This window comes from Eurytemora carolleeae, unplaced genomic scaffold, assembly GCF_000591075.1.
Source record: "Eurytemora carolleeae unplaced genomic scaffold, Eaff_2.0 scaffold69, whole genome shotgun sequence".
Taxonomy (NCBI): Eukaryota; Metazoa; Arthropoda; class Copepoda; order Calanoida; family Temoridae; genus Eurytemora; species Eurytemora carolleeae.
In genome coordinates, this window is record NW_019396021.1 from 284,260 (window position 1) to 300,306 (window position 16,047).

A 16,047-nucleotide genomic window follows, 5' to 3' on the forward strand; every position below is an offset into this window, starting at 1 on the left:
TATTGAAAAATTGAATACAATTTTAAGTGGAACCAACCATGTTTGAATTAAATCTAAGCCTCGGCTCAAATTCTTTAAATTTGGGACTATTATTACATATAAACTTTATCCTAAATAATCGTCCCAGAAATTTTATTGAGCATGTTACACCTAGCTTTTTGTGGCATCTATAGGAGGTAGATTCATTCTAATGCGGTTAAGAAAGATTCCAATGTCCGCCCTTACATTTAAAAAGTTTCCAATCGGTTTTAAATCTTGACATCTTCAAGTAAGGTAACGTGATGGTTTTACGAAACCAAATTGATCCGGGAATGGAAACCCTATATACTCTCCTATCTGTTGCACTTTTCACAAACGGCAGCTCGCAAAAGCTTATCTATATATATGTATATAAACTAAATTTATAAAACCTCTCTTTATGTCATTATTCTAGTTTTTAGTAAATATTCAAATGTACTTTATAATAAAAACATGTTATTTTCAGTTCAAATCCCTCGACAAAACCTCAATGTAAAAAAACATATTGACACTTTCTATCTCTTTTTTTCCAAGTATGGTAGATTCAGAAAAATTAGATGAGAAACGACGACCTTCAAAGATATTTTTACTTATTTGCGCAGAAAAGAGTAATGCAACAGTAGCGTCATAAAATTTTTCTTTGCCATAACTAAATTTCAATCGTTCAGGGAAAGTGATAAAATAGATCTTTCTGAATATATTTTTTAATGACTTCAGGTCGGCCTTAGTTTCCTAACACATTCTAGCTTCACCTGGGTTAGAATTATATTTCTTTGTATTGTCTACAGTATTTGAATTTTAAAGGCTGAAATGCTTATTTTATAATTCACGAAAAAATCTTCGAGTAAAACCAAAGTAACTTGAGTTTTTGTAAAAACTTAAATCACGGTTTACCGTAATCTTTGCAACCTGAGGCTGGAAACCCGTTATTTTTCAGGCTTTGAGTATTTGATCTAACTAAATGCACAGTATAAAACATCAAAATTCAAAGATCCAAGACATCGGGTTGCAAAGATCTAAAATTTTGACTAAAATTAAAGTCTGTTGCAAAGGTTCGTAAAACCTTTTCTTTAATTTCTTGTTTAATATTGCAAAATAATTTAAAATTTTCAACTGTATTTCATGTCTATTTTGATAATTTAGTTAAACCAAACTTTCATGAAAAAGTTAATTCTTAGGTTTAAATAATTTGACCCAAACCCAATCTATTTTCGCTAACAGATCTGTAAATAATGTTTATTATGTTTGTTATATCCTATCACAAATCTTCTGTATGTAATATGTATAATCTAGTCCAACCTATAAATTATAAATAAATGAACAATTTTACAAAAGTTATTCAGTTCATTTGTCAAATTACAATGCATCCATATTTTTTTTTTTTTTTCATGTATTTATTACAATTTTTTAAATCCAAAAATGAGTTTCTTCAAATGTTTTTAAATATGCATAATTATGCAAAAAATTTAAGGTATGTAAGTCTTAAGTAAAGATTTTAACTTTTTTGTTTGGCGCTTGAATTACTCAGACAAAGAGGCCTTTTGATAAAATTAATTCTGTAAGTAAATTGTCGAATCAGCCAAAGAAGATGAGATTTGACTGACGAAGGTGAAATTGTTTAATAACACAGACTTATTTTGAATCAGAACTTTTGAAGGCATGCTTCCAGATGTCTCAGCGTTTTTCTAAGGTTTAATGCTATATGGACCATGAGAAGACTATTTAAGCACAGGATCTAGTACACAAAAACTAGCAAGATGTAAAATATCCGTTCCAAAAACAAATTCTTCTAAAATCCAAGACGACATTTACTCTATGTTTTGTATATGACATGTTTTAATATCGTGGAATTTTGTTTATAATAATATGCACTTATCAGACAAAGCCTAGAAAAGCCTTAGAGTAAAACTTTAGAGTTACCATGCGTCATGGATGGCATGGCATATTTAAAAGAATAGGTTATTTTTTATGTTAGAACTTTTATTCTGATTCATATATTTGATTGAGGTAATAATTGATAATACTTAAATATAAACTCAGAGTGTGCAAAAAAAGGTTATAGACAAAGATTGATAACATTAATAATAAATAACAAACTATATGTCGTCTTTTCAATGGGTTTTTCGTTCACAATAACCCTGAGGCAAACAAAAGGAGTTACGAGCATGGCTGCGTAAAACAGGCTCTCTCTCTGTTTTGCAATTCAACGCGTAACTCCTTTGGGCTTCTGCCTCAGGGTTATTGTGAACAAAAACCCATAAATCTTGAAAAGATGATATCTAGTGTTATATCTGTATTGTTATTAGTCTATGGTTGTAGATCTTGTTGGTTGTGGAAATCAGGTTTACCTTGTAAATCCTAACAAATTAACAAATTGATCTTATTTATTTATTAGGGACAAAGGAACTGAGTTTTCTTACCAATCTTTGATTTTCTATTCCCAATATCTTTGCAACCCACTATCGTAGACCTTAGATATCTGTAAGATCAAATAATCTAAAATTTAAATATAAATGGTTTACACCATCAGGTTGCAAAAATATACGGATTATAAAATTTAACTTTGTTACACAGAGTACAGACTCATTTCTTTTGTAAATTTCGATCTCTGTTAAATTATTTGAAGGTGCACAAATTGCAAACCCCATCTTGTAAATCCGAAGTCTCAAAGTTTTCGATACTTAAAAACGATTCAAAAACGATATAAAGTTTACGATATCATTAAGTTTAAATGGATTAAAATAAAAAATAAGTATAAATCCGTCCAAATCAAATGAAAAGATGTATGAACGGTATTAAACTAATATTCAGCATGCACTGCTAACCAAGATGTTCACGCTTTCGCCCAACAATAGACCAGTATTTTACCAATTACTCATTTTAAACATATGCGAGAAACAAGCGCTTTGCTTTTTCAAACTGGATATGCTGAGGGAGACTAAAAAGTATGTGAGTTTAAAAAACCAGGTAAAACCAGGCGTGGTAACACTTTAAAGTTGAGATTGCCTAAAGCCAACTGAACTTACATAACCGTCTGAGTGCTTGACCCAACCTTTCAGTAAACTTTGTATTGGCAAAAAATGTTTGATTTTTATCTTTAAACACAACAGAACAATATTTGTTAAAGATTTAGAATTCTTATCTCTTGCAGTTGAGCTATATAATGTCCAGTTTCTTTGTGAAATACTGAATAGTTTAAATCAATACATGAGATAAAAGGGTGACAATATGTTTAGAGGGTTTATAATAATATTGAGTTTATTGTATACAGTTCAAACCAGGTAATAGTACAGAGGGAGATTAAACTGAACTTTGATAAACATAAATTTTATACTAAGGGACAGTTCAGGGGTAACCGGGGGGTTTATCAATCATATCTAAAACCTGCAAAAGAATTGCGGTTTGGATACATTATCTACCCTATTCCGACTGANTAGTATTGGCCTGAGGCTGTTCAATTTTTGAATTTTCTAACTAATAAATGCATTATTTTAATTTTACCAGTCTAAATCTATATTTAGACCTACTTCCAGTTAATGGATTTCAACATTTTATAGCTCTTTGGAAAGCCTTAAACAAAAGGAAGCATATTGAATAAGCATTTCTTGAATAAACATTTAGATTTTGAAAATTTGGCAAAATATTTGCTTATTTGCTTTTCACAAATGTATAATTTGTTATATTTTTTTGAAAACGTTTCAGGATTAACTATATTTTGCAACAAATGTTTGGATTTTTGCAAATTTGCATTTTTTCTTTATATTATCGAAGCAGAGCCCAACCGCCCAAGCGATTAAAAAATGTTCCAAATGTTAAAGATTTGTATCACAACTCACAAGAAAGAAATGGAGGGGGACATTTAATAGGTTGAAAGGGGTCTCTACAAATACATATACATATAACTATTTTGGCATGCATGAGCCTGTTTTCAAAATTGATTGAGATATAAATAATTTGGTTTTCAAATACTCTTTATATTTCCCCAAATCCAGCAACAGTCGTCGTCATAAATATCAAAACAATTAAGACGACGTTCGGTTTCAATTTTTGATTCAGCTATCAAGCTTTTAAAACAGCATGGATAAGCATAAACATGGAAACAAAGAGAAGCTGCCAATTAGGGAGTTCACCTAACAAGTTCAATTAACAAGTTCAATTAACAAGTTCAATTAACAAGTTCAATTAACGCCGACCACTGCAGTTTTATTGAGAATTCAACAAAAAACGGTAAACTGAGTTAAATTTATTAATTTTTTCCAGGTCAGCCGGGGATGGCGCTAAGAAAAATGACGATACTTTAAAATCTTCAAATCCTCAGGATAGGTAAAATCTATTTTACTATCATATTGTAGTTTTTCCTCTTTGCCAGTAAAGGAACTGAGTCTTTGCCACAAAATCAAATATTCTAATACCTAAATCTTTGCAACCTTGTAGTGTACACCTTTGACTTTTCAAACTTATATTATTTTAGATAATAGAATTCATAGTTTGAAATATCAAATGGTTACAACATTGGGTTGCTCAGATATAGGGATTAGAAAATTAAAGTTTGTTGTGAAGACTCAACTCCTTTAACAAGAATTATATTCCGAGGTAACTTTTTCTCAGACCTTTTCCAAAATTATACAGAGATAGTTTTCAATAAAAGATATAAGTATTTTAACTTGTCATACCGAATAGTTAGTTAAAATACTGTTCTTGTACACATGTATTAATGTACACATGTACACATGTACACATGTACACATGTACACCTCTGCTCATACTTTTCCAGTAAACAAACTATTCTCATCTATTTCAACTACTTTCACTATTTATCTCTTATCGGACACTGCAAACTCCAGTTCAAGTGCCGAACCCATTTTTAAACTGCTCGAACAAGCATGGTACAGTACACATAACGATTTTATAAGGCAAACCAGGACGGTACACCAAATGAATCGACTCCTTTTATGTATATATTCTATTGTGTTTAGTCGGGTTGAATCTGGTGTTTGTATCTTGAACATTGATGGAGCACTCCAATATCCTCCTATTCTGGCAGATCTGGTAAATATTATTAATATTAATATTTCAAAAATGACCCCAATCATCTGAGCTGAGTTTTCCACTTTTTTCAAAGAGATAAACCACAAAATCTTCATCATTGTTATTCAGGGCAAGGTTTACAGCGCACCACTGTAAATCGGACATGTCAACACACCTCGTAATTTAATTTTGATTTTTTTAAAATTTAACTATAATTTCTTATTTCTTTCAGATTCACAGACAATGAATATTCCAAGATAGCAATTTATTATCTTTTTACACACACAAAACTTGCAGTTTTAGAGATACATTCGCTTTTTTATTTGAAATGTTTCGAATATTTTGTTGTTATATTTACTTTGACATATCTCTGCAGAAATATATAATGAACATGATTTTTTAAAGATCAGTTACAAACTACAATGTGAAGAGTTGACCCCAATATGTTGCACTCCCATAACAGTTGTATAACAGAGCCCGAAATTTAAAAGAGTATCGTTGAACGTAACTCCCGAGTTTCCTTTTTGAGATCTCAACATTTTGTAGATTTTGATTTAAGAGATTCGACAAAAAAGGAGAATGTGAAGAAACTAAATAAAAAAAATATTTCATAACAAAAATATCCACAAAACTGCCTAACCCCATTCCTGAAACCCGGGTTTCAAAAATGGTTTTCATAACGATACCCTGTCTTAAGTTTTGGGCTCTGCACTCCGATGATGATTGGATGAATAACTGTACTCCGATGATGACGGGATGAATAACTGTACTCCGATGATGACAGGATGAATAACTGTACTCCGATGATGACAGGATGAATAACTGCACTCCAATGATGAATTATTGTATAATTGTAGAGTGGATCATTTCTTCTACCTGAAGGAGATGATATATCAAGGAATATACCAGTTCCCCAAGGAGAGGTAGTTAATTAATTAAACCATGAATTAGATAATAGAAGTTACCATCTAATAAAACCATGAATTAGATAATACAAGTTACCATCTAATAAAAAGGTCCTAATTCTAAAAAATTTAAAAACAAAGGAATTGAGTCTTTGCCACAAACTTAATTTTATAATCCCTATATCTTTGAAACCTTATGATGAAAGTAAACCTTTGATATCTTAAACTTAAATAATTTGATCTAACAGAATTCCTAGTGTGTAATAACTAAGGTCTACGACATTGGGTTGCAAAGATAAGAGAGATTAGAAAATCTAAGTTTGTGGCAAAGACTCAATTCCTTTACAGAATTATCTTAAATAACATTATAATAAACAAAACTTTTCGTTAATTTTCAATAACCTCATTCTTTTTATGGAAGGTATAATTAAAAAGTCCTTAGGATGAGACGAACTATGAGCTATGCTTTTGCAATATCAAAAACCTTAATTTTGTGATAAATTAGTTTTTAAAACGAGTAATAAGCTCAAAACCTTTGTCCAAAAGTTTGCAACAGATTTGACGAAAACGGAAATAAAGATAAAATGCAGTCATCACAACAATGAAAAAAATAAGTAAAACAAACATTAAAAACAACATTAATAAAAATCTTATAATGATCCTTCCTAGGTGATGCAGGTGTCCTGCCCTGGATCTAGTTTTGGATTTGATAATATATGGGAGGATGGTCCTGTGTACGCCAGGTTAAATTATTTAATTATATTTGGGAAGATGGTTCTGTGTACGCCAGGTCAATATATTTAATAATATTATGGTCATGTATACGCCAGGTCAATATATTCAATGACATTATGGTCCTGTGTACGCCAGGTTAAAATATTTAATTATATTTGGGAGGATGGTTCTGTGTACACCAGGTCAATATATTTAATAATATTATGGTCATGTATACGCCAGGTTAATATATTTAATAATATTATGGTCATGTGTACGCCAGGTCAATATATTCAATAATATTATGGTCATGTGTACGCCAGGTTAAAATATTTAATAATATTTGTGAGGATGGTTCTGTGTACACCAGGTCAATATATATAATAATATTATGGTCATGTATACGCCAGGTTAATATATTTAATAATATTATGGTCATGTGTACGCCAGGTTAAAATATTTAATAATATTTGTGAGGATGGTTCTGTGTACGCCAGGTCAATATATTTAATAATATTATGGTCATGTGTACGCCAGGTTAATATATTTAATAATATTATGGTCATGTGTACTCCAGGTCAATATATTTAATAATATTATGGTCATGTGTACGCCAGGTCAATATATATAATAATATTATGGTCATGTGTACTCCAGGTCAATATATTTAATACGCCAGGTCAATATATTCAATAATATGTACGTCAATGTTTGGAAGGATGGTCCAGGTCAATACACTTCCAACATTTTTGCCATGGAGGAAAATTTATCATGGCATTTTTTAAAATGATGTTTTCATTGGAAAGCAAATTATCACTACTTCTAGTATCCACAGTGATAACCAGAAACTCTGAAATAGTTTATTTTTGGGTATGACTGTATATTGTATTGTTTTACATTGCAAGACTCTTTTTGAGAAAAAGGCGAAAATGGGTTTCCCAGATTTTTTTATTTTGTTGATTAATACGTTTATATTTTATTCGTTTGATATTCAGATTTTTCCCCATACTTATGTTTCCGTATTAAGTTATTTTCCTTACTTTTTTTTCTAGATGTATCGAGGATAGTTCTTTTGATGTTTGGACTCCTGATACAGAGGTCAGAAAAAAAACATAATATCTAGCAAAAAATATATTTTTATGGTTTAGGGGGAAGATAGAGTATTCTGGGAGGATATGAGTTGCAAGTAAGTTCTATTTTTTTGGTAAAAAAATATTTTGATAATTTGATCATTTAATCATGAAATTGTGACGTCAATTATTCGCAAGCGTAAATCAAAGTATTAATTGTAAATATTTATGGTTTGCCATTTAATATTGCCATAAACTGTAATCAATTGTTCTTTTAAAAATATCTACAGGGTGTCCCAAAAAACATGGGAATTCAGTGACGAAATCGATATCGTCTTTGCATGAATTAGCAGTGTAATACCTAATTTCAAAAGCCATAATATTATCATGTCTGCTAGAGTTTATTTTATGAAAAGGGTAAAAGACTGCAAAGATGTGTCTATATAATGTCTCCGCAAGATGTACAGTGAGGACGGACAAGTTTACAATATTTGTATACTGCTATTTTCTTGTATTACTAAGTACAACCGTATGCAGTCAAAACATAAACAAACAAAATGTGAACATAGCAGACAAAACTCTTAAAGATTACAGCTTTCTCAGTAGGTATCACTATGCTAAATCAAAGAATTATTTTAAAAGACGATATCGAATTCGTCGAATTCCCATGTTTATTGGGACACCCTGTATTTCCAAATATACTGTTATGTGGCAAAATATATATTTTTATTTTATTTTATTTTATTTAAACAATTCTAGCGGCGGATTGTTAAACGCGTCATGTGGAATTTTGCCGCTACTTACGAGACTTACGATCGTAAGTAGCAAACCTTGATAAAAATCGTTGATAGCACTTTTGACCGAAATTGTCACATTCACGCAAACAAATTTATACAAAGTGTTGAATTCAGGTCTCAGCCTCGTGATAATACAGAGATTCTTGGAAGCTGTGGTCCTTCGGAGGAGAATACTCTTATTCGTATAGGATTCCAGGTACTATAACAGAAGTAGAACCAATTAATTAAACTAGGAAGACGACATTTTAAAAAATGTACATGTATATGATGTTGTTATGCAGTGTTACCAAGAATTAGGATGAGACTGCAGAGACGACTGTACTATTCTTTATTGTCTGTTTCCTTTTTTTCATAATTTTCTGCCCCATGTATAAATTTGCCAAATCATGTAATATGCCTTTAAAAGACTATATCTAAGCCAGAAGGTTCAATTCAAAGTTTAACTATTTATAACACCGTTATTTTGGTTTGCAGTGTTATAAAGTTTTTGGACAGAAATTTTCTCTTTATCGAGAAGGTTCTTTTAAATTTAATTTTGTTCTGAGATTTAGCAATTTTATAAGCTCCTTTGGAGTTATTAATTGTAGTGAACATAAACAAGTTCAAAATGTTCAGTGAAATATGTGTCAACTAAGAGGATATACACTGAACATTTTACCTAAAAAACATTAACTCCAATAAAGGAGTTATTACTTCAAGATTCTTTGAATAAGGGAAGTTACCCTTTTTTGAAAGAGAGGGAACAGTCTCTTTACAAAATAACTTTAAAAAAAATAAATTCTTAAAATAAACATAAATGGAAATAAACTTGAAAAGGGATTTATTACAGGTCTCACCTAATTTTTTCGGTTATACACTCATCAGTAACATTTTAAAACTGAAGAATGCGATATTCCGCACGTAGTAATCTAGAGAAAGCTTTGAGCAAGGATTTAATGCAAGGAAAGTTATTTCAGAGGTGTCCGCATCTTTTGTACTGCAGGGTACTGTCTTTAGGCGGTAATGTAAACACAAGACGGATGTTGAAGCCTGACATGGGATCCATCTTTCACATAAATAATCAATTAAATATTCTGGTCATAGGAAACTATTATGTGAATTATCAAAATTCAATGCTTTTAACCTCCTCGGATACTAACACTGATGCATCTATTCTTGTTTACAAATTCCGCCCAGAGAGAATTTGTTTCAATATTTACGCAGAGTATACGCAACTGCAATTAACTTTCCTTGCATTACATTCTTGGCTTTGAGTACGTGTCAAAATGGGTCACAAAACCTCTCAATCCTATTTTAATTATACAAGTTGATTTATCCTGCAGAACCGATGTACGTTGTTATAAAGTGAATAGTTTTACTCCAGAGCCATACTTGAGAGATTTGGGCAAATGCTTCTCTTGCAAATCAACCTAAAAAAATTAAAAATTTTGGATATATGAACAAGCAAACACCAAACCAAATATTTTTATATATTTAGATAGCTGACAACCAGACTACCCCAACCTTTACAGGAAATCATATCAGGATATAGTCAAAACCAATTGAAACAAACAAATAAAAGCTATTTCTCGAATTTTCCCATTTTCCTATCAGGGAGTATTTTCAAAGTTTCCATACAAACTTGGTTTTGTTATTTTGACCCTGATTTGGAACAAACACACCAAAAACAAAGACAAAATTTAGATTTTTAAAAACTATTTATGATTTAACTTTTAGTGTGTTTTGACCAGACGATCTCACGAACACTCTGGGTCAAACATACACTTTGGGACGAAGTTAGTATAATCATTTTAAATGAGGATTATTTCCTTTTTTTCTGGTTTTCTTAAATGGTGATTTGTGATAACTAATTCATATTTGTTATTTATCATCATCCTTTTTTATTATTTTTTTTTATCAGATAAGCGCACAGGATCACGGGAATAGCAGGCCTGACTTCCAAAAGGAGGGTCAATATAACAATTTAGATTTTTTGATTAGAGATTTTAAAAATTTCTTTTTTTTAAATTGGGACAAACATATTTTTTTCGTTCTTTTAAAGATTTCTTTTTTTAGATTGGGACAAACATATTTTTCTAGTACTTGACTTTAAAAACTGGATTCAAAGTGACCTTTTATTGATTAATTTCTAGTAACTATACTTTTAGTGTACAAATTGAAACCTTTATGACATGAATATTATTGATTTGCAGTATTTTATATTTTAAAATTTATTGACATCTTCTCTCGCATGCACAGGATTCTTTTTATGATTACGATGTGGATCATGCTTATTCTAGAGTAAGTTTATTTTAATAATATCAAATATAACTCATTTTTTTATGGATTTTGCGCATTATTTAGTTTTAGACTCAGAATATAAGCTGAGGTTTTAGACTACAGAGTACAGATGTCACGTCAAGTGTCAACTTAGTTTGTGTCCAACAAAATTATTAACAATTTAGTGATAATTTTAGAAGAAAGTGCTTATCTTACTGTAAAAAAAGTGCAATTATGTGTTCTTTGTTTGCTGTTTTTACCCTATTTATTTTTAATCTTGGAAAACATGTCAACTAATGTGAGAACATTTCGTTTTTCTTGTTATATATGACACTTGCGACGTCGTGTATAATTGATCCATTTCTCTGTTGCCACCTATTGTACTTGATAACCTATTTGGCATATATAAATAATTTAAAGTCCTTTTTGTAAATATGGTATATGATATTTTATTAAAAAACATAAATAAGTTTTCTTTTACTTTTCATATGATCTCGTTATTAATTTTTAACTAAGCCAAAATGCTTCAAACGGAGTCAGAGTTTGATCAATTTTAGCCACGTCTCAAATTCGCCAAAAACCAGTTTTAATTAAGCGCCTGCTTAAATCTTGAAACATTGAATACAATTTTATGTGGAACCAACTATATTTGAGCCGCGTCGCAAATTTAAGCCGCGGCTCAAATTCTTTAAATTCGGTCTTTGATGTGATAACTATTTCTGTACTACATAAATCGGAAATCTAAAAGAGTATTTTTTGCAGTTTGATTGGGCCCTCTTTAGTTGTCTAGTACTATATAGCTAACTATGTAATATTTTACAAGAACGCTCAAAGAGAAGAGATTAGTAAACTGGTCGGGTCTCAAGAACTAGCAGAGCAATATATTGAGGTAAAAACTAGATTTGCAACAATGCAAAACATTTAGCTAAATCCAGAAAACAATTTTAGGAAAGTGGAAATCTGTTCCTGGCCAGGGGGCATCTGGCACCAAATGCAGATTTTATTTTCTTTAGGTGATTGAATTTCTTAATCTTGTAATATATAAGATTATTACTTTCTCAAGCACCTTTTTTATCACTGTAGTTTAAACAGTCAAAATTCTAAAGGAATTGAGTCTTTGGAACAAAATCAAATATTTAAACCAAAATATCTTTATAAACTCGATGTTTTAAACCTTTGATATTTCAAACTCTATTGATCTAACAGAATTCATAGTTTGAACTATCTAAGATCTCCAACATTTGGTTCCAAAGATATAGTGATCAGAAAATCATAGTTTGTGGCAAAGACTCAATTCCTTTGCCATATTAAAGGTCTATGAAACCAGATAAGGAAGATATTGAGATTATAAATTTTAAGTTTGAGGCGTTCCCTTCTAAATATTATTCTTATTGTTATTTCTAGAGCTACTCTATCAAACTTTTTTTAATATAAGTCGCCTGTAAAAATTCAGTGCATTATACCCTGCAAGAAGGGGTGTTTTAGGTGAGATGGAATTCATCTTCTGTTTTATCTTTTCTTTGATAAGGCCATTAAAGAAAATTGCTTATATTTCTTATTTTTTACCATACAAGTGTTTTATGGTTGTTTAACAGATCAAAGAGTTACTCCACGTTTGATTTTCAATGAATAGTTTAATTTTAACCCTTTAGCGCTCTAGGATCAGTTATTCAGAAATCAGTATCCAGCTTTTTGAAAACTTTTTACTTTTAACATTGCTCAGTGTCTTGCATCGTTTCTCAGATTATTATTAGAAATGCTTTGTTTCTTAACATTACATTGATAGTTGTGAACATTTTTTATTTTTATATTTTCAGCTGGATGGATTCATCATTTCATTTTATCAATGTAGCTCCACAATGGCAAACCTTTAATGGTAAGTTTAGTTTAACTTATCTTAATTAAATATAAAGTGAATCAGTTTTTGTTTAGTTTAACTTATTTTACTTAAATATAAGGTGAATCAGTTTATGTTTAATTTAACTTGTTTTACTTAAATATAAGGTGAATCAGTTTTTGTTTAGTTTAACTTATTTTACTTAAATATAAGGTGAATCAGTTTTTGTTTAGTTAAGCATTTTCTTTTCTAAAAAGAATTAGATAACTTCAGATAACTTCAGAGTACCCCAAAACAAATTATTTCAGATGCTTCTTATATTTGTGATGCTAACCATTCTATATTCTTTAAACATTGTCTTGGATTTTATGTTCTCACAAAAGCTGGCTAATTGTAGGCTTGAACTGGAACTCCTTGGAGAATACAGTTCGAAATTTCATTATTTCAAGAACATTTGATGCTGAAATATATACAGGTTAGTGTTCATACAATTTAGTTATTACACGACAAAAATAAATAGAATAGTTTTTCGTGAAAAATAAGATTTATATCATGTATTCTGTATCATTGTTTCCTATATCTGTATCTTTTATCTTGTATCCTGTATCATGTTTTCTGTATCCTGCATCCTGTGACTGTTTCTATGATCATTGTTACTTGATACAGGATTCAAGACACTATAGCCTCTATCCTGTATACTGTATCCTGTATACTGTATCCTGTATCCTGTATACTGTATCCAGTATCCTGTATCCTGTATCCTGTATCCTGTATACTGTATCCTGTATCCTGTCTAACCTTATAGGAACCCACGGTATTCTTGAGCTAGCTGATGTGAAGGGAGACATGGTGGATATTTATATATATGATGGAAACAGACTTCCGGTACCAAAGTAATTCTTGTTTTATCATTAAACCCTACTGCAAGAAAACTTTTAGCGTGTCAAATAAAAAAATTTGCTTACATTGAGTATTTTCTTCACTATTTCTTTAATTCTTAAAGATTATTAAATGTTCTAAAAAATTTTAGATTGGTAACAACTTGTTAGATTGTACGAAATATACGTTCTGAAATTTTAAATGTGAGCTGATTCTAACAGAATTTGCGTCAGTTCGCAATGCTTTCGGTCATTGGTTAACCTTACAAATTTTCTAGTTTAATCGTAAATGTCAACGATCATACGTTCTATTATTTCATTTTTACTAACTTCTTGGAGGAGTTGATTCTTTGCCACAAACTTTAATTTTTAAATACCTATGTCTTTGGAACTAAATGTTGTAAACCTTTGATATTTCAAACTTATATTATTTGATCTTACAGAATTCATAGTTTGAAATGTAACAGGTCTACGACATTGGAATCCCGAGATATAGGGATTAGTAAATCAGAGTTGGTGGCAAAGTCTCAATTCCTTTTGCTCACATTCAACTTTTCGATGGTTTTGTTTTAGAATAAAAACTTGAAAAATTGACAAATATCCTATTTTATGAAGATTTTACTGGAAGATAGTGCTAGATCCCCTTCAAGAGACTGGGGTAGCTGTTATAGGAGTTAATAACCCACATCTTACGGTACTAATATCTCATCTTTATAATCAATTATTTTTTTTAAAAAAAGATTTAAGTTTTTTTTTCCGCTAACTCAAAGCGCTTTATCTTTGCAACCTAAGAATGTAAACCTTTAATATTTCAAACTAAACTTTTGATCTATCATAACTATCAAAGGTCTAAGATATCGGGTTGCAAAGATATTAGGTTAGAAAATCGGAGTCTGTAATAAACCCTCAGTTTCTTTTGACAAACTACTTTTGCAAAAGCAGGCCAAAATTTACACTAGAAAGAAGACAGAAAATGCCAAAAATGTCCAAAATAGTGCTAAACGCATATTTATTAATTTACATTGTTAAGTTCTTTTAAATACTTGATTTTATTGCAAATATACAGATTTACACAATACACATTACACAACCAATAATATCCCTGAGGGCAAAACTTAAAAGAAATTTCAGTTTCAGGACACCGGGTATCGCAGCAAGTTTCATGAGTTTCTTAAGTTTTGCACTCTGTTATATTAATACAACATGTGATTAGAATATAACCAATGACGTTTATTTTATAATATATTTATAGACCTACTGTACGCAGTCCCACTGTATACTTTGATACATCATTGCTAGAAATATTAAATCCTTGTAGAAATAGATTTAAACTGTGGATTAAAAAGCCGGCTGTTAAACCTGAAGTAATGACTTTAAACATGTAAAGTCCAGTGAACCTAAAACATTGCAATTGTGCAGTTAGAAGTGCAAGCTAATACATTTCACGCACCTCTGACCCTTTAGTAAAAGTAAATTTAACCGAAAGTCTGACCGCGTCAACCTTGTTGCACCGGCTAGTCCTACTGAGTGTCTGCTTTATACCCAATGTCCGGGCAATACAGTACAAACTGGAAAGGTTGAACCGGCTCGGAAATTCAAATGTACTACGGGTGCCCGTCATTTGTCCTGAAAACACTTCTAATACCATTGCTTAGATTTTGTTTTCCTATTTCACAGTTTTATGGGTCTCACTGTATTACAAAAGTCACAAAAAATGGTTTTAATTGAAGGAGCTTCCTGCCTCTTACATTCTCTGCCCACCCCTGGACAATCCAACAATCCTGGAAGGTGTAAAAGAACCTGAAAACCTGTACAAGGGGTACATTTATGCATGCAGGTACAGTATAAAGCTATATATGTATACATGTACAGTTGTACAAGGGGTACATGTACGAATCCAGGTACAGTATAAAGCATTTATGTGCACATGTACAGCTGTACAAAGCTATACTTAGTGTAACCTTTCAATAAAGTTTTTACAAAAAGTACAGAACAATACTCATGTCAATGAAAATTGAAGTGATGTTTACATTTTGTTGTGACGTAAAATTAATCTACAATATAGTAATTCAAAATATTTTAGGGGGGGGAAGCTGAGGGGATTTTAAAGTCAGACTAATAACTCTAAAATAACTGTATGTAAAAGGGTTTAAAAAGAGGTCTGTCCTTTCAAATGAACAAGAAAGTTTTTAATCATTTAGATTTTATATTATTAAATACAACCAAAACTGACTGATTATTGACCCAAAGATAAATAATTTCTAAGTTGTGCAACCTATTCTTGATACATATTTTGCATCAAATAACTTTTATAGATTAAGCCAATTGAATTTGATTTTCAAAAAATATATATATTATTTTGTCTTTTTATTTAGAGTGGAGGAGTTAGCAAAGGTGGTTGAGGAAATCCCTTCTCTTCCTAAAGTGGATCTTCTGCAGTGAAAAATACAGACAAAATTTTAATCATAAATTTTTAATTTTAAGTAATAAAAGCTCTTATATTTCTGACAATCAAGGCATACGTATAGACTAGAGAGCAAT

The 16,047-nt window shown here is 30.7% G+C and overlaps 1 protein-coding gene across 1 annotated transcript; it reads left to right on the forward strand.

Moving 5' to 3' along the window:
* Positions 1-3,192: 3,192 nt before the first annotated feature.
* On the forward strand, positions 3,193-16,017 carry LOC111696065 (uncharacterized). The gene is made up of 20 exons (XM_023465624.1): positions 3,193-3,299; positions 4,279-4,341; positions 4,995-5,067; positions 5,904-5,969; positions 6,621-6,694; positions 7,718-7,763; positions 7,814-7,851; positions 8,647-8,728; positions 10,010-10,043; positions 10,249-10,307; positions 10,433-10,477; positions 10,771-10,812; positions 11,615-11,680; positions 11,740-11,804; positions 12,609-12,667; positions 13,026-13,103; positions 13,434-13,521; positions 14,122-14,200; positions 15,237-15,343; positions 15,882-16,017. The coding sequence occupies exons 1-20, from the start codon at positions 3,247-3,249 to the stop codon at positions 15,946-15,948; spliced, it is 1,284 nt and encodes a 427-aa protein (XP_023321392.1). The 5' UTR covers positions 3,193-3,246; the 3' UTR covers positions 15,949-16,017.
* Positions 16,018-16,047: the final 30 nt, after the last annotated feature.

What these genes read in the sequence shown, in the direction of transcription:
- LOC111696065 (XM_023465624.1), top strand. Translation starts at nt 3,247, where the DNA reads ATGTTTAGAGGGTTTATAATAATATTGAGTTTATTGTATACAGTTCAA. An exon ending in TACCAGTTCCCCAAGGAGAG is followed by an intron (nt 5,970 to 6,620) that starts GTAGTTAATTAA and finishes GATCCTTCCTAG; the next exon opens with GTGATGCAGGTGTCCTGCCC. An exon ending in TGGATCATGCTTATTCTAGA is followed by an intron (nt 10,813 to 11,614) that starts GTAAGTTTATTT and finishes ATATTTTACAAG; the next exon opens with AACGCTCAAAGAGAAGAGAT.